This window comes from Lynx rufus, unplaced genomic scaffold (assembly GCF_022079265.1).
Source record: "Lynx rufus isolate CCGP_SWC_20201006 ecotype Redwood Valley unplaced genomic scaffold, mLynRuf1.p SCAF_15, whole genome shotgun sequence".
Classification (NCBI taxonomy): domain Eukaryota; kingdom Metazoa; phylum Chordata; class Mammalia; order Carnivora; family Felidae; genus Lynx; species Lynx rufus.
The window spans coordinates 59,080,672-59,100,040 of NW_025814829.1; the positions used below are offsets into that span (position 1 = coordinate 59,080,672).

The window sequence follows — 19,369 nt, forward strand, 5'->3', positions numbered from 1 at the left end:
TTCAAAAACACCTGCTAACTGCAAGACAAAAAAAGTAACTGAAGAATGTAGCAGAAACTTTCATTGACAGGAATCCACTGAGTTATCTTCCCATTTTTAATTTCTTATTCTCCCTGCCTTCTCCTCTCCGTCCCCATACTACACAGATGCACTTGTGCACACGCGCGCACACACACACACACACACACACACACACTCCTGCGCGCGCATAGCCCCCAACAACTTCAGGGGTGCTGACTAGGGACAGTACGTGCGATAGCAGAATGAGAGGGATTGGGGGGGGTCCCTACTTGGTGCTCAAGACATGTTCTATCAATGAAGATGTGCACCCCAGATCTGCCTCCTTTCCCTTCCCCTGTTATTTTGTAGCATAATCACCCTGCACCTGCAGAAATAACCAAATAAGTGGGAAGGTGTAGGAAAAGGTAAATGATAGGTCACTGTTAGCAGCTTTGATTCAAAGTCACAAAAGGAATCACCCCTCCAGTCACATAGGCTGTGATTACCTTAGAGTCTGTCTCCTTTCACAAATTATTTTGCTTTGGGGTGATCTCTCATCTATGCTGTCGGTCCCGTTGGGGATCACTTCTCTACTGAAAACAACAGTTGCCTCCTTCCTCTGCATCGGGGCTTTTGGACACGCTTGTGGTGAGTGTACTTTATCGCCGTGTGCGTTTATCACGGTTTTCACCAACCTGCACAGACCCCAGCCCACGCAGCCGGGCAGCAGAATTGATAGGAAAGGGGGTGGGGCATGGAAGTTTCTGCCTCTCTCCCTCTAACAGGGCTGCGGAGGTGCAGGCAGTCTAAACCACTGCCCCGGGGTCTGGGTCAGTCCAGCCTTGCAGCAGAGTCAGGGACAGGCAGTCTGTCCCTCTGCTGTATCCAGAGACCCCATGCAGATTGTGGTTCTTTGGAGTAACTTACTTAATGATTCCTTCCAATTTCAACTATAGTAAATAATTTGCTGAACAAAAAGAAATATTGATATTAAAGGAGGAAAAACAATCACTTCCTTTAACAAACAAAACCGTTATATTCAAATTTAATTAACCAAGAAGCCCCCAAACCACAGAGCATGTCAGCCAGCATTGACAATTAATTAGCTTTGCTCTGAAAGAGGCACAGGTATTGAGCAAAGAGTTATGGATTAAAGGCTTTATTTTCTCTGCAGACGCTGCCCATTTCTAGCTCTCACACCCTGATAGCACTTTGCTGCTTCAGGCATCAAATTATTTCTGGAGTGAGTAATCTCATGTCAGTTTGTGATTTCACATGATCAAAATACGGGAAAAGTGAGAATAAAGCACTGTTTCTTTTAAAATGAGGATCTAAAGGGGCGCCCGGGTGGCTCAGTTGGTTAAGCCTCCGACTTCGGCTCAGGTCGTGAGCCCACAGCTTGCGGGTTCGAGCCCCACATCAGGCTCTGTGCTCACGGCTCGGAGCCTGGAGCCTGCTTCTGATTCTGTGTCTCCCTCTCTCTCTGCCCCTCCCCTGCTCATGCTCTGTCTCTCTCTCTCCCTCCCTTAAAAATAAATAAACATAAAAAAATAATAATAAAGACCTAAAAAGTGAACAACACAACTGCCCTTCAGTTTCTTCTGCTTTTCAAAATAATTCTCTACCAAACAGCCAAAGAAGATAAATATTAAGGAAAACTTAAGGCATTAGTGGTCACCCTTGGCTTTTAAATGGACTGTCTTGTTTATGGTAAATCATGTGATTTCTTCTTTTCCACATTACATTAGCATATGTATAAATGACTTAACTAGAAACTACTGGAGTTAGCATTTAAAAGGCAGCATGATGTAATGAAAAGAACATTAGATTCATTAGATTCTTGGAATCAAATTATCTGGAATATGCTTATTCCTTGAAGGAATCTTAATTTTAGTTGGATAGTCCTTTTACCGTAGAAGATCTATGTACACACACACACACACACACACACACACACACACATACACACACACATATTATGGACAACTGTTTCTCCCCAGAAAAATCCGGCACTGGCATTCCACATGGAATGGGCCTGAATTAGCCTGTCTTTTCCTGTCTATAGGCAGCTGAAATGCTGCCTTGTAGTTACCTGGTTTCATCCACCGCATTCAGTAAGACTAGCTGGTTCTCCATTACTCATGTTTGTGATAGGTCCCAGTAATGGCGGTTAAAGGAAATCATATATAGCTAGTTGGGGATGGATTTTTAAACTTACATTTGCATTTATGTGGGTCATGTGTCTTAGGTGCTCACAGTTCTTTTAATTTAGGTATTATTGGGCCCAGTTTGCAAAGGTATAGCTCCGGAGGAGGTTCAAGCTATGCAGTTTCTCTGGTACTAAGCAGGCTTGGGCTGGGCAGATCAGGCCAGAGGAAATGATGTGTAGATGGGAGGCATCATCTGTCCAGAAGAGATTAATGGCCAGAAGGTCAGTTGGCACAAGGCAAAATGTATAAGGACCTGAGTGCAAATTAGGAAGAAAGCCAGGGAGATCAACCAGGCTGGAACGGAGGGCTAGAAAGCAGAAGTCAAGCTGGCAAGCCAAGGCAGAGAGGCAGGAGACCAGGAACCCAAGGTTGGAGCCTGGGAAGACCAAGCTCCAGGGCTTGGAAGCAACTGCACGATAGGAACAAATGCTGGGTCGTCAAACCCGGGTGCAAGGTCATTGTCACCAGCTCAGACAGAAGGCAAGGCTGTGTCCGAGGGAAATGGGGCAGTGTGCCCACCCTGCGGGTGCTCTTCACCTGGCATCATCCAGGGCATCTATAGTCAACACACTGCAAAGAGAACGCCCCGAAGGCGTACCTCCAGACTGCCGTGTTCGCGATGGTTTTCTCCTCCCTGCCGAAGTTCTTACGGGTGTGTATTGGCAGGTGGGAGCCCGGGAGAGCAGGGAGTAGGAGTGTAACTTTGTAGGTGTGCGTGGAGAGGAATAACGACGCACAGGTCGCGAAGAAGCCACCAGCTCTGGAGTCGTAAGCTCAAGGGTATGTCACACGGCATCGAAGGCAATTGACAAATCGGTAGTGCGTTCCTTTAGACCTTTCTGTTACACGCGAACTGAGGATGGTTTCGGTTTATTCCATCTTCCAGTGTTCCTGACAGAACGAGGGTCTTCTCTCTTAAGATACGACAGATCGCAGAAGCTCGAAGCAAGAGGCCTCTTGCTGCTGTCATTCAGTCTCAGAACCAGAACTTCCCGGTCTCTAGGGAGGGTTTTCTTCCAGGTCCTGCCCTGGAGTTTGCCATCGGGGCAGTACCCAGGTCTGACGTAGGGGGTCTGCTGGACGTGCGGGTACTGAGAAGTCCACCTGTTCCCAGGCTGCCGATAGAGGGTGGCACCAGGTCACCATCAGGCTCTGGGCAGGTTCATTGGAGCAGAGGTCCCCAACCTTCTCTTGGGCCCCGGGGCCCTGCCTCCTACAGGTGACACTGTGCTCACTGGTGAAGGCGCTGCATGAGAGCTCAGCTTGCGCAGAATACCGAGGGAAGCCGAGAAGTTCAGCCGCAGTGTCCAGCGCCCTGCTTCCCGGCCGCCAGAGTGAGCACAGCTTGGAGGACGGCGAGTTCTGAGCAACAGGCAACCTAATGAGCGGAGAGGGCTTAGCCCGTGGTGAAGACAGGTAGAAGGGTCTTTCTTAAAGTGTTCCAAATCCCAGTAGACATCGGAGCCACTTAGCTGAGCCCTGAGAAACCACAGCATCAGGGAGACCATGGCCTATGCACCTTCCAGAAATGGAGGCGGAGGACGCTTCCCTTTGAACTTCCCAAGCCATGGACGGAGTGTTTATTTGGTGTTTCTAAAATCCAACAGCCAGGAAATTACAAATCCATGATCTGTACTTCTGTTTAGCTTTCTATACCAACGGCCATTTTTTTTTTTTTTTTTTTAATCAGACATCTGCTTTATTTGGACATAGGAAAGCATTTCTCTTTTCACACAAGGACCTTGGCTCAGCTAACACTTTCATAGGGACCTGGCTTTCCACAAAGGAGAAGCTTTTACTTTGAGTAGCTTTGGTAAAAACCATGGTTTATGAATGGGGTCTTGTCGCGGCCATTATTTTTGCCTTGAGCCATGTTGTCATTTGTTCGTAACGTTCTTACTCTGACCATGAAAAACTTCCAGACACACATGGATGGTAACATCTACCAATGGCGTGGGTTTTCAAACATTGCTTTTTACCCTTTGTTGTGCCCCCAGGTATGGGCGAATGGTGTGCGGTTCGGATAACAGTTCAGGAGGAACTTCCAGCTTGACTCTGGTGGGGAAGCCCTTGAACTGGGTAGCTGGTTTACCTGCCGTGTGTCCCTAGTCTCCTTCACACTTCTCTTTATCTCTGGAGCCGATATCAAGTTATCAGTCGTGTGGGGTGGGGTGGATTCTTCTCATCTGTGCGACGTAGGAGTGGACTCTGGGACACAAAGCAGCGTCTGGGTGACTCAGAGATGACTTCTGTGATATCTGTAGCCCATTGATTGCACACTTGTGTTGTGCATGGCTGTCATTCGGTAAATCCTGATGGACCGATTGGGTTCCCAGAGCGCTCGGATGCATTCTAAGCAGCTTCCGGCATCCTGTTTGTGTCTACAGAGGGGGAGGCAGGAGGTAATGGGGGGTGGTACATAATGATGTCCGTGGTGGCAGTAGATGTTGTGTTGCTGTTATTGTCAGGCAAGGACTCACTCTGGGTTGGGATTTTAGGGACAGAGAAGCCATTTTCATATAATTTGCCATTCACGTCCTAATTCTGGGCATGACCCGACTCACTCAGCAGAGACATTTTCCCCCTGTGATAGGAAGGTACGTTGCTAGGCAACTAGATTGGTAATTGGTAAATGCTTATATATGATTTGATTTGAGTTACATACAAAAATATGTAACTGGCTTTTTTTTGGTCTTTATTATTAATCAAATGATTATCATTTGGTTTTATTTTGCCCAAATAAAATAAAATAACTGCTTTTATTTATCAAGTTGCATCATAGCACGAGGCAGTGGAAAATCCCCAGTCCTAGAAGACAGAAAGCTTGAATCCTAATCTCAAAGATGAGAATCGCTAGTCCTGTGACTGTGGATAAGATCTGGTAACTTCGGAGCCTTCCTCTTTTCTAACCTGTCATTTGTGGTACAGATAACTTCTCAGCAGCGAGGATGGCTGTGACCAGGGATGGAACATACTTTAGAAAGAATAAGACGTTCTGTTACAAGGTCTAAGCATTACCTAGAACCCTAGGCTACGTAAGCTTGGACTTTCCATGTGTCGTAACCCCAAGGGCTGGATGGATCTCCCAGCGCTTGAGTGGTATACACTGTCACCTCAACAAGGCACAGAGTTCTGGGGTCGGTGTGGCAGGTCCAGAAGAAAGGACACGTGATATTGATGTTCAGCAAGTTAATACTGCAGTGCTGGAGAGAGAGAGAGAGAGAGAGAGAGAGAGAGAGAGAGAGAGAGAGGCAAGAGCCCTCACCTCAAAGCAGCGTCTCATCAAACGTCAGAACACAAGATAGATACTCTCAAGACCAGTCGCTGTAAGACTTCAAGGCAACAGATGAGGCCCCCTGAAGGCTAAAGTAGTTGATGACGGCAGCTTAGACAAGCCGTTAAAGAGTGGGTAAATTTTTTAAGCATAAGGTAAATTCATAGAAATTATCACCGTGGGTGAGTATCGTGCATTAAACTGTAGAAGTCAATTCATGTTCAAACTGTAATCGTGTCCTGCTGTAGTGTGTTACACGCCGTGGTATGACGTTAATGGCCAGCCATGGTTTGCTCCTAAACATTTTATTGGAAGTCATGTCACGAATTCTCTTCTAGCACTGATGAAATGGATCATTTACATAAAAATGGGGAAAACCCCAAGACCCGTGTGATTTTCAGTCTCTGGAGACATGGAAATGACCTCAGGGACAGACAGTTATGAAATGGAAAGGTGAAGGAGGATGTTCTCACTCCCTGCTGGAGAGTTTCCAGAAAGACCAGCATGCTTCACGGCAGTGCCATAGCGCTTTTATTTTTTTTTATTTTTTATTTTTTTTAAATTTTTTGTTCAATGTTTTTTTATTTCCATAGCGTTTTTAAATAGGTCTTCTCTCACAGTGATGCCTAACTGGCACTCTGTTGCCCTTGTTTTGTTTCTTTGCTTGCACGTGGATATCTTAACTGTTTCCAGAAGGTTCGTCTTAGACCACTGGTTCTTGTCACATCCTCTGTATTTACAGTCGGCTCTATTTTCTTCTCCGTCTTGTGTCATTGACCGCACAGATTTCTTAGGAGCTGCTGTGATCTGTTATGTCATTGCTCATTATCAGGCAGTCTCCATCCTCGGAGCTCTGACATATTTGAGGATGGCAGATAAGCCATCGTAGCCCATGGCAGCCCCAGCCATTGTCACGTTCAGTTGAAGTTTGGATAGTCTTTCATGTGCTGACGGTGGACATCCTACCACTGCCGTCCCCTCCTGGGTCAGGACCCTTTCCCTTTGGCAGATGTAGCAGTTTTGAGGACCTCAGCCTGTCCTCCTCTGGAGTGGTTGGTTCTTCAGCTGATGTCTCACAAGTCAGTTGCCTGGGTCCAGGACCGCCTGGGTGGCTCAGTCGGTTAAGCATCTGACTCTTGACTTTAGCTCAGATCATGATCTCGTGGTTCACAACTCAAACTCTGCATCGGGCTCTGCGCTGACAGCACGGATCTTGGTTGGGATTCTCTCTCTCTCTCTCTGCCTCTCCCCCGTTCACACACACACTCTTTATCTCTCTCAAAAATAAATACACATTAAAAATTTTTTTAATTACCTGGATCAAATTTGGTAGAGCTTGAATGACCTCTTAATTTTTATAAGCCCATCTACCCGAGCATCTCACACTTGAACACCCGCCTCAGATCAAAGGAAATGCTCTCAGAATGTGGTTAGCAACACACAGTATGTAGGATTTTAAACAGGGCAGCGAATCGTTAAAAAATGACAACACTGCCTGATATTCCTTCCTCTTCCCTAAGGTAAGTTCTGTGCTTCATGAAGCTAGTAATTCTTAAAAGATTGTTAGGTCAATATTTTAGTAATCTCTAGACACTAAGGGTGGTAGACCCCAACTTAATTCTCATAAGATACACTTAAAATGATGGGCTTTCCACTTAAGCACCCCACAATTCTGAAAATTGAAGGTCAAATAGTCTATCACACAAGCACCAAGAAAAAAAAAAAAGAAGAATCCTCATAAATTCCCCCTCTGATCTATATAACAGAGACCTAAGGTTTTTCCCCCCAACTAAACCAATAAAATTTCCCAGGTAATTATTTCTCTCATTTTTTTTTTTTTTTAGATTTGGGTAGATCTGGCCAATCAGAGTAAGGAACCATCCCATGTGAAGGTCATGTCAATTCTAAACTGATTCTTGAATTCAGATACCATCATATAATATGTTAGGATGGTTGTCTCCTGGGTGAGATGATAAGGCAAGGGAGAGAAAGGGGTAGAACCCAGAGGGAAGAACTGAGCTCCCCAGTTTAAATGCTCGCCAAGTTCACGCTAGCCTGATGTGCTTAGCATGGCACCATTTTCTTTTTCCTTTTTTAATTTTTTTTAATGTTTTTCATTTTTGAGAAACAGAACACTAGTGGGGGAGGGGCAGAGGGAGAAGGAGACACAGTCCGAAGCAGGTTCCACGCTCTGAGCTGTCAGCCCAGGGCCTTACGCAGTGCTCAAACCCATGGACCAGAAGATCATGACCTGAGCCGAAGTTGGACGCTTAACAGACTGAGTCACCCAGGCGCCCCAGCACCACTTTCTTGACAGGTATTCAGTAAATATTAATTTCATCCTGTTAGGGAGGCTCTCTTTTTTTCTTGAAATAAGGCACAGAGCGGCGCCTGGGTGGCTCAGTTGGTTGAGCGTCCGACTTCGGCTCAGGTCATGATCTCGTGGTTCCTGGGTTCAAGCCCCGCGTCGGGCTCTGTGCTGACAGCTCGGGGCCTGGAGCCTGCTTCGGCTTCTGTGTCTCCCTCTGTCTCTGCCCCTCCCCCGCTCATGCTCTGTCTCTCTCTCTCTCTCTCTCTCTCTCTCTCTCTCTGTGTGTCAAAAATAAATAAACATTAAAATGTTGATAATAAATAAAAAAAGAAGTAAAAGAAATAAGGCACAGAGAAGTAAATGAAGATCATCAATATTTAAAGATGTGTACCGGGATGAATAGCTTGAGGTAGTATATGATATTATCCATGGTAAGAACGAGACAAGTAAATACTGCTTATAATTGTGTTTTAAGGAGGGCTTTTTTTGTTGTTGTTTGAAATCTTGTAAGACAACCTACTCATTTGTTTTTCTCCGTCGGAAGAAAGAACTTGTAAGGCATTAATTACACAAAATACACGTCTAGCCAAAATGTCTTCACTCTTTCTGTTCTCTCATGACTGCCTCTCCTTTATGTCACTGATAATACAATTATCCATGAATGATTTCTGTACCTTAACCTTCTCCTCTCTGCCTGTCATTGGAGTGCTACACAGTAGGAGTGGGAGCTACTGACTTGCAAGAAATGGGAACACGTAAGACAGATCAAACAGCTGGTTATAACGATGTCAAAATTAAAATAAAATGTTCTTCTAGAATATAAGGCTGTAAAATACGGTTTTTATTCATCTTTCAAATTCTGGCGTTCTCTAAGGGTATTTATCTCAAATGCGTGTTTCAAACAGAAAGGAATTTTTCAATGTGTTCCCAAAAGGATTCCCCCCATTTCTGTTTTTCTGCAAGGAAGCCAACCACGGCTTCCCTAAAAGGACTAGAGTTTCCAGGAATTGCTTCAGAATCTTGGAAGAGATTTTGGAAATCATCTGATTTTCCCAATGCACACATTCTTTCCCCTGGTGCCCCCTGGAAGTGCCTTTCTAGCTACTATCTGGAGGCTTCCAGTGGCAAAGAGCTCACTATTTCGTGAAGCAGACCCATTACTAATGGGTTACTCTAATTTCTGGAAAGATATCACTTACACTTATAAACCCAATTATGCCTTTCTGTTTTACCTGCCTGGTAAGAGATGGTGTGGTGCAACATGGGGCAGGGAGACCTAGATTCGGTCTTCGCCTCACTGCCTATAACCCTTCAAAGTACCGTCTATTAAACCTCCTGGGGGGCCTGGGGGGGCTCAGTCACTTCAGCATCCAACTCTTGATTTCAGCTCAGGTCGTGATCTCAGGATCGTGGGATCAAGCCCTGCACTGGGCTCTGTGCTGGCAGCGTGGAGCCTGCTTGGGATTCTCTCTCCCTCTGTCTCTGCCCCTCCCCCCCCCCAAAACAAATATATAAACTTTAAACAAAAAGACAAAAAAAAGAACTTCCTGTTACTGAACACTGCACGTGCAATCTTAATTTTTATAAAAAGCCTATAACGGTAGGCACTATTTTTGCTGTGTCTTACTATGCAGAAATGATAACATTTATAATAGGGACGATGGTCGTATGATTGAATGCCAAGCACATGCCAGGTGCTCTGGAGACACTTTGTATACATTATAAACATCAGAATTGAAGTAACTTGCCCATTATCTCTACTCAGCATCTGAAGAAGCTGGGTGTTCAGATTCAGGTCAAGTACTAAAAAGACTCTGGGTTTGACTCTTTAAATCTCATTTCTTTGTGAGATGGGAGTGCTATTATTTTCTGCACCAGGTTTTCTGAGATTCAGAAAGATAGCCTGTGAAGTTATCTGGCATTCTTGTTTGAAGAATACCTCCTGCTACATGGCATGTATTCATTAAAAAATTTTTTTAATGTGCATTTATTTTTGAGAGAGAGACAGAGCATGAACAGGGGAGGGTCAGAGAGTGGGAGACACAGAATCTGAAACAGGCTCCAGGCTCTGAGCTGTCAGCACAGAGCCCGATGTGGGGCTTGAACCCACAGACTGTGAGATCATGACCTGGACTGAAGTCGTACGCTTAACCAACTGAGCCACGCAGGCACCCCTATTAATTTTTTTAGACTTTTTTTTTTTTAAGTATGTTTTTTTTTTAAATTTTTTTTTCAATGTTTGTTTATTTTTTTGGGGACAGAGAGAGACAGAGCATGAACGGGGGAGGGGCAGAGAGAGAGGGAGACACAGAATCGGAAACAGGCTCCAGGCTCTGAGCCATCAGCCCAGAGCCCGACGCGGGGCTCGAACTCACGGACCGCGAGATCGTGACCTGCCTGAAGTCGGACGCTTAACCGACTGCACCACCCAGGCGCCCCTAGACTTTTTTTTTTTAAATACTCTTCCCTCCCTTTTCTCCTGGTTTATATTCCCCAGGCTAAATATCCCCAATTCTTTGGGTCTTCATTCATTCATTCATTCAGCATATACATATGCTTCTTTGGCCCTGCCAGGATCTACATTATAGACAGGAAACAGACAGTTAACAACCAACATGAATACTAAGTAAGTCACCTGCTGTATTAGAAGACATAAGTGCCATGCAGGGGGTGGGCGGCTAAGGCAGGCAGGATAACGGAAACGAGGAGATTGGGGGCAAGGTCGTGGTTCATTTACTATAGCTGTGCAACCAGTTACCCGAAAAACTTAGTGGCTTAAAGCAACAGTGATCACGTATTATCCCTCGTGGTCTCTGGAGTTCAGAAATTTGGGACAAGACATAGTTGGGATGGGTCATCTCTGCCCACAATGCCTTGGGCCTCAGCTGGAAGACTTGAAGTATGGCCCCTGGAATCATCTAAAGGCTCATTTATTCAGATGTCTGGTAGTTGACGCCGGCTGTTGACTGGAGCCCTCAGCTCTTCTCTGCGTGGCCGTTTCTGTGTGGCTTGTGCTTCCTCACAACATGGAGGCTGGGTTCCCAGGGCAAGAGAGCCGGTAGCAGCCATACTGTCTGTTACGACCCAAACTTGGATCATTCCCACCATATTCTGGGTTCAAGACAATGTCAAAGTTCCACTGAGGTTGAAAGAGAAGGAAAATAGACCATGCCTGTCAATGGAGATACGTCAGTGATGTGTCACAGGAAGAGTGTAAGAGATGAGATATATATCGGTGCAGCCATTTTGGAAAGTACAGTCCGCCGTGGTGCACAGGGTAGGTTCACTGATGAGGTAACGTTTGAAGAAAGATTTAAAGGAGGTAAGGGAGGAAACCATGTGCCTAGCTCTACCTGGGGCAGAGCATTCCAGGCCAAGGCAGGAGCCTGTGCAAAGGCCCTGTGGCTGGAGCATATCAGGAGTATCTGGAGGCTAGTATGGCCGGATCAGAGTAACTGAAGGCGAGAATAGTAGGAAAGGTGGTCTGAGATATGAGGGAGGATATATGTGAGGCCTTCTGGGCCCCTGTAATTACTTGGCTTTTACTATGAGATAAGGAGCAAAATGGAAGGTTTTGAGCAGTTATGTTTTAGCAGAACCACTCTGACAACTGTGTGGAAAATAGACTGCACAGCAGGGGCTAGGGGTGGGGGGCAACAGAGGTAGGGACACAAAGTAGGAGACTATTTTAGGAATCCAGGCAAGAGAGCTTAGTGGCTCAGAGGGAGACAGGAGCAGTAAAGGTGATGAGAGGTAGTACGTCACGGACCCATTCTGAAGTTACAGCCAATAAGGTTTCCTGATGGATCGGCTGGCTGGTGTGAGAGAAAGAGGAGTCAGAGGTGTCGGGGCCATTGCACGGATGGAATCGCCATTTTCTGAAAGAGGGAAGGCTGAGGGCGTCCAGCTTTTCAGGAGAAGATCATGAATTTGGTCTTCAAGTACGAGACGTCTGTTAGATCTCCAGGTGGGGCACAGGGCGTCGGGGCTCCGCCCTCCCGTTCCTCACGTAACCCATTCCCCTGTATTTCACTCTCGTGAAGATTTTTGGGTTTACAGCTAAGAACATACAAACTTTGAAGTGATGATTCCTGGTGGCCGTATTTGCACCGTGGCGATTTTGTAGCTCAAGAGATTTGCCAGAGGATGACAATTACCGACCCGAGATTAAAACTAACTATTCCCGATCAGTAAGATGGGGGACGGGAGGAGGTGCAGGCGATGATGATTCTGTCTCCTTGACCTGCGTCACTGGTGACCTGTCAGGCAGCTGACAGTGGATGGATTAGGAGGTTTTGGTCTGTCGAACAAGGTCATGGTAGTCTGGTTGTTTTAAACAGCAGCTCAAACATTTAATACCATTGGATGAGGCAATTGGAATTCGTCCAACACAAGTACGGTGTGAAAACACCAAGAATTCATCCAGAAGCGAATATGTTAGAGTCTCTGAAATGCCTCTGCCTTGTGGCCACTCGCCTCGTTTCACTGTAAGAGGAAGTGTTGCAGAGCATTTGAATGGTCGGAGACATGACGTGAACAGTAGATGTTATTAACAATGTTGGCAACCCCCCCCATTTCCCCCCCCCACTCCCCCCCCCCCACCGTTCCCCATCTGCAGGCTCTGTGCCAAGTTTGCTGGCTCTGACCCTCACCCCCTGGTGCTTGCCCAGTGAATTGCATTTTGTATCGAAAGACCACCCCGCAGAAAGCCTGGTTTCCACCCAAGCAGCCCCTGCTCTCAGCAGCACCATCTACCCTGGCTGGACTTCATTCTGATTTGGTGTTCTGTTTCTGAAACCAGGTTGATTCATGTTTCCCCATCGCATTGGGCCATTTTCTTCCACCACCAGGCACAGAGCATGCCTTCCTTGGTCACCTTGTAGATCGTCATCAGGCTGGCTTGGAATTGTTAGAATCTCTAAATAGCTCATAAGGTCTCTCACACTTGAGTTTGTGCCAGAGAAACCATGGGACGATTAACCTAACGGGTGCTGTTTTATCCCCAGAGGCGACCAGCTCTGTCCATGCTGAAGCTGAGTGTACATAACAAACTACCCTTTGTAAATCGTGATTGCAAGAGCCGTGCACTTTTATGGCATTTTTCTTCTGTGTGAGCGATTGGGTAGCTCATGAGGGTCATGGCAGCGATGGGGCTACTGGCAAGCACCCAGAGGATGAACAGGGAACTGTCAAGATTCAGGAAGAACGAGGGGCTCCTTAAGAGAAAGAAAACACGAGGCACGTGGGTGGCTCAGTCGGTCGAGCGTTCGACTCTGGATTTCAGCTCAAGTCATGATCCCAGGGTCGTTGGAACGAGCCCCGCGTTGGGCTCCCCGCTGAGTGTGGAGCCTGCTCAAGATTCTCTGTCTCTCTCTGTCTCTCTCTCTCTCAAATAAAATTTAAAAAGAGAGAGAGAGAAAGGCTGTCTCTCAAATAAAATTTAAAAAGAGAGACAGAGAGAGAGAGAGAGCAAGGAAATAAAGTAACCCTAGCATATCTGATTGGACCATACTTTTCTCCTTACTGGCCCTTTTCTGCATTTTTCCTTCCAGGGCCGCCCAGAAGTTAAATCTGTCTTCCAAAAAGAAGAAACACCGGCCTTCCACGTCTTCTGTGGCCGAGCCCCCGCTCTTTGCCACCAGCTTCAGTGGCATCCTGCAGACCTGCCCTCCCCCGGCCCCGCCCTGTCTGCTGCGGGCCGTCAACAAGGTGAAGGACACGCCAGGCCTGGGCAAGGTAGGTGCTGGGCGGTGGGGCGGGTTGCGCATCGAGGCGAAAGCAGAGGACGAGGAGCCCGGTTGGTTTGTTAACACAAGGGGGTGACCAGGGAGCACAGGGGTCAAAATGAGATTCACTTGGAAGTACCGTCAGCTTTTCTTCAGTCCCGTGTATGACGTGGCCGGTGGAGACCATGAGAGTGTTCGAGGTCTGATTGGGTTTGGGCAGGACACAGGCAGCTGGGCCGTGTCGACAGATCTGTAGCCGTTTGAAGTAAACAAAGACACAAAGGGCAGCAGGCGGAGGCTGCTTCGAAAACTTCGTTTTCAGACACCACCCCCAGACTCTCGGTGCCGACGTGGGTGCCTGGGTGACCTCCTCACACTCTCCTCTTCAGATGGAGAATAAGCCGAGACTCAGGAAAACACTTAGCTGAGGAAAGGTGGCTGCTGTGTCTCTTTCGTCTTCGTCAGAAGTGGGACGGGGCACACAACCCCGCCAGTGCCTTGCGCGCTCAACGCGATCTGCCACCGCCTTCTTTCTGGAACGCTGCAGGTCTGGCTGAAGGCTTGGCTGCTGTACTGTGAGGACCGAGCCTGCGCGGTCGCTGATCCCCTTTTTCCCTGGACCCCCAGTCACGGCCGTTCCAGGTGCCTGGTCTTCCCGTAACTCACCGGCCTTCTGGAGCTCACCGTAGGGCCCTCTGGCCCTACTTTCTTGGCCACGCCTTCCTCTCCTCACTGCTTCTCTGCCTCCTCCCCTCCTCCGTGCTCTCCCACCCCCCCCCCCCCAACTTCACCACCCGCCTCGGGAAGGCATGAACTTGCCGTGTTCCTCTTCCCGATGGTGAATAAACTGGAAGATTGTTTTGAACGGAGCATTGCTTACTCCAGCGGAATGTATGCGGTTCTGGAATTTTCCCGACGGTTCCCCCCAGGCCCAGAAGTAGAGTAGGGAACAAGGGCTGTAGGGCTGCCCTCGCCTCACCAGCCAGGAAGGAGACGGAGAAAACCCTGCGGGTTGGGATCTCTCTCTAGGGAAGGACTCGTAGAGGGGACAGCTGCTGAGGGGGGACAGTGACACCCTCACGGAGGTCATCGTGGATGGTTGACATGCTGCTTTCTGAGGAGGGCGGGTAATGCAGGGCTTTAAAATCGTGTCTTTTCTTTTTAATCGTGGTAAAGCTAACACGTCACGTAAAATTGACCACCTGACCCATTTTTTAAGCGGACGCGGGTTTCTGTTTTGCTAAGAGGAGTTTGGAACTTGAACGCTGGAGCCGAACTGCCCCTGGACGAAGTCGAGGTAGAAGTACAGCAGAATTGAAAATAGAATAAATAGTAAGTGTTGTATATAAATCAGTATGGGCGAAGTTGAGAAGCTTGATTGAATTGCCAGAAGCCGCTTAATTATTTAAACCTGAGGTGGGGGTGGGGCGCAAGCCCCGCTCAACCCTGACCTCTCGTGCCTCAGCCACACGAGGACTCCCTCAGGAGACCCGGGAGCGTTTCCCAGGCCTGTGGGTTTACTGAGGCCCCCCCAGGGGGTAAGAGATTTTCGGGTTCCTCCTGACTCAAGCCTAGAAGTCAACACCTACAGGCATTTTGTTTTCTGCGGTCTCACTGGGCTGCCAACTAGGTATGCATGATCTTTAACACTTTGGGGTGGGGACAAGAATGCGTTGGGGCCACGGGGGCAGCCAAATAACCGTGGGATCCAGTTGCCTTGATCCAGGGGAGAAGGACACACTTCCCTTTGCGGAGTCACGGCTGGGAGAGGAAGGGTAGCAGGAGCGGCCAAGGGCAGACACACAGGGAGACCAGAGGCGCTCCGTGGCGGGGACCATGCCAGCAGCAACCCGGACCCTCCTCCCAGAGTCAGTGTGGCCGCTGGGCACCGCTTGAGGCCAAAAGCTCCTCTGGAGGCCGCGGGGGCGGAAGGGTTTGCAGTAACTTCAGTGTGTCTGGAGCTCAAGTACGGCAGACACACAACACAGAAAACGTCTGGGCGTCGTCGGCCCCGGGGGTGCGCCTTGGCAAACTGCAGGTGCTTGTTGAGCACCTATCACGTGTCGGGCACGGTGCTGGACACTAGGCTTGCAGTCAGGGTCAGGCAAGGCAGAGGCCGCTCCTTCCAGCACTTTCAACCTGGTGCATTTATTCCAGTCAGTCTTAGAAGTCTCACTAATTTCAGGCGCTTGGGTGGCTCGGTCGGTCAGGCGTCCAACTCTGGATCTCGGTTCTGGTCACGATCTCGCGGTTCCTGAGATCGAGCCCCGCATCGAGCTCTGTGCTGACAGCGCAGAGCCTGCTTAGGATTCTCTCTCTCTCTCTCTCTCTCTCTCTCTCAAAATAAACTTAAAAAAAAAAAGGAAAAAAATCTCACCAATTTGGACCAAATCGAAGGACAATCTGCTTTAAGGAAAAGTTGGCATCGCAGCCTTAAAATAATTCTAACTTGCAAGTAATATCAACAAAACGATACTAAGCGGTCTTGTAGACACATCCTTAATGGACAGATAGAGGTGATTAGTGGATGAGAGAAGCTTAGTGCCTGTTTATATTTCATTGATTTGGCTTATATGTAAACGATACCTCTAATCTCTTCGAAAATGGCTCCTTCCCCTAAGTCAGTGCGTGCTCCTCAGGAAATTTGTTTGCACAATTAATTAACGTCCATGTTTCAGGTTCATTCGTTTGTTGTCACAGCTTCATGCCGGAGCTCTGTCTTGGATTACAAGCTTCTAGAGCAAATTACGTTACCTGTTGAACTCACCGAGTGTGCGGCTTTGCAGCCATGCCTCCTGTGCGTATCGCTTAAAAAAAATTTTTTTTTGATGCTTATTTATTTCTGAGAGAGAGAGAGCGAGCACGAGTGGGGGAGGGGCAGAGAGAGAGGGAGACACAGAATCTGAAGCCGGCTCCAGGCTCTGAGCGGTCAGCACAGAGCCCGACGTGGGGCCTGAACTCACGGACCACGAGATCACGACCTGAGCCGAAGTCGGACGCTCAACCGACTGAGCCCCCCAGGCGCCCCCTGTGCTTAACACTCGAAGGCGAGAGCGGTAACGGTACTGGCAGTGGTCTCAGTGGTGAGGCCAGCAATCCACCAGTACCTGGCTAATTCTCCTCTTCCCAGGAGAGCACCTGGAGGGAAATCCAGGAAGCATGAGGGGAAAGGACCCTCCTTTCCCCTTCAGGACCCCCAGGAGTGCCTCCAAAGCTGGAATGTTGAGCGCTCAGCCTGTGTTCCCCCATCGTGTTTTGGGGACGTAAGACCGCTCGTATAGGTGGGTGCTCGCAGCAAGAGAACCCACACGGCGAACGATGGAGTGATCGCCCAAAATTGGATGGAGAAACTTGGAGGGGAATCGTGGCAAAGGAAGCGGGGACAGGTGGGGAGGACGTGTCATAGTTGATTTACTCGGCGAGTGTCTATAGAGGTACCGTGTCCCAAGTACCGCCGTGGGTGCCCCAGGAGGGCACACTACAGGGGAGCAGGGTGGCCATTCTGGGCGCCTCCCTGCAAAGGAAGTGGGGGGTGTCCTGATCTCCGGGAACTCGAGGCTCCCGTGAAGATGTTTGACTGGCAACAGCCTCAGCCACTACTCCTGTGCCGTTTCCTGCCCCTGGGGATCCCTGCTAAGACTAGGCATCCTGGGGGGTGGCCCCCCGTCACCATCTGCCCGCAACCGTCTGTGCGTCTCTCGAGTGCTTCCTGAGATTTCTCTTCCTGGGGCAGTGCGGCCCAAAGGCAGGTGACTTGGCAGAGTCCTAGGAGTTGGGACTTAGAAATAGACTTGCTTGTCTGGCTGCATTATTTCTCTTCTGCTGTAAATGCTGGGCCATAACCCTTTGTTCTTCTCAGCCCTTGGTTTTAAGGTGTGTGTATTTCATTCAGCACTGTTTTGCAAACCCAGTAACAGCATATCTTGACCTCTGTTAAAAGGTATGTTCTGTAAATAATCTCTCTCTGTCTCTCTGTCTCCTGCTCGCTCACACACACGCACACACACACACACACACACACACACACACACACGGACACGGACACGCTGCTTGGCCAGTGTCACCACCAGTTTCTATATTGTCTAGATTTAGCAGAATTCTCAACTGTCTCTTGTTTGATGTGTAAACTCCTAGCATAGAAAAAATAAAAGAACCACGTGAGCTCTTTCGTGCAGGCTATTTTTCCTTTACAGATTTATAAACCTTCCATTTGGTTGCAGGCACACCTCAGACCTACTGCGGGTTTGGTTCCAGCCCATTGCGGCAAAGCGGAGATCACAATCAAGTTGGCCAAATGTATGTTTTGGGTTTCCCAGTACATATGAAAGTTACGTTTACATGATACCGTAGTCTATTAGGTGTGCAGTAACATTGGGTCTAAATCAACAATGTACATACACACATACCTTAATTAAAAAATACTTATTGCTAAAAACTGCTAACCATCTGAGCGTCCAGTGAGTCGTGATCTTGCTGCTGGAGGGTCCTGCCTCCCTGTTGGCGGCTGCTGACCGGTCGGGGTGGTGGGGCTGAAGGTTGGGGTTGGGGCAGTTTCTGAAAATAAGACAAGTTCGCCTCATCGCTGGACTCTTGCCTCCATGAGCGAATTCTCCGGAACACGCGACGCAGCCTGATCGCATCTGACCCCTGGCGGAACTTCTTTCGGGACTGGAGTCCTGCCTCAGACCCTGCCGCTGCCTTATCGGCTCAGCTGATGTCCTGTTCCGAATCCTCCGTTGCCATTTCACCGGTCTTCCCGGCGTCTTCACCGGGAGGACCTTCCGCCTCCAGAAACCGTGTGCGCATCCGATCAGGTTTGACGAGGAGATGGCAGCCCTTCGGTCCCGTCTGCAGCCCCCACTTCTGACCCCGGTTCCCTTGCTGTTTCCACCACAGCTGCAGGGACTCCCTCCCCTGACGTCTTGAAGGGGCATCTTGAGGGCTGGAACCAACTTCTTCCAAAGCCCTGTGAATGCTGATGCTTTGACTTCTTTCCACAAATCACAAGTATTCTTAATGGTGTCTAGGATGGTGAGTCCTTCCCAGGAGGCTTTCAGTTTACTTTGCCCAGATCCAGCAGAGGAATCACGGTCGACGGCAGCTATGGTTCTACAAAATGTATGTTTTCAAGACCTGAAATTTGATCCGTGGGCTTAGAATGGATGTCGTGTCAACACTCATGAATTCAACATGAATCTCGTCCGTGTCCATCAGAGCTCTTGGGTGACCTGGTGCATTGTCTGTCAATGAGCAGTCATGTTTTTGTTTTTTTTTTTTAATTTTTTTAATGTTTATTTATTTTTGAGACAGAGAGAGACAGAGCATGAACGGGGGAGGGTCAGAGAGAGAGGGAGACACAGAATCTGAAGCAGGCTCCAGGCTCTGAGCACAGGCTCTGAGCCTCAGCCCAGAGCCCGACGCGGGGCTCAAACTCACGGACCATGAGATCATGACCTGAGCTGAAGTCGGCCGCTTAACCGACTGAGCCACCCACGCGCCCCTGAGCCGTCATGTTTTAAAGGCATTCTTTTTTCTGAGCAGTAGGTCTCAACAGTGGGCTTGAAATATTCAGTAAACCATGCTGTAAACAGATGTGCTGTCATCCAGGCCTTGTTCCGTTTCTGGAGCACAGGCAGAGTGGATGTAGCATAGTTCGTAAGGGCCCTGGGATTTTTGGAATGCCACACGGACATGGGGTTCGAGTTAAAGTCCTCACCAGCTGCATTAGCCCCTCACAAGAGAGTCAGCCTGTCCTTTGAGGCTTTGAAGCCAGGCACGGACTCCTCTCCAGCCATGAAAGTCCTAGATGGCGTCTTCCAGTGCGAGGCTGTTCTGTCTACACTGAGAC

General features: G+C 48.4%; 1 protein-coding gene across 1 annotated transcript in view; it reads left to right on the forward strand.

Moving 5' to 3' along the window:
• KIF26B (kinesin family member 26B) overlaps positions 1–19,369 on the forward strand; it is a 468,028-nt gene that overhangs the window by 314,307 nt on the left and 134,352 nt on the right. The window contains 1 exon segment of the mRNA XM_047077348.1: positions 13,348–13,531. Coding sequence (XP_046933304.1) covers positions 13,348–13,531 — 184 coding nt within the window.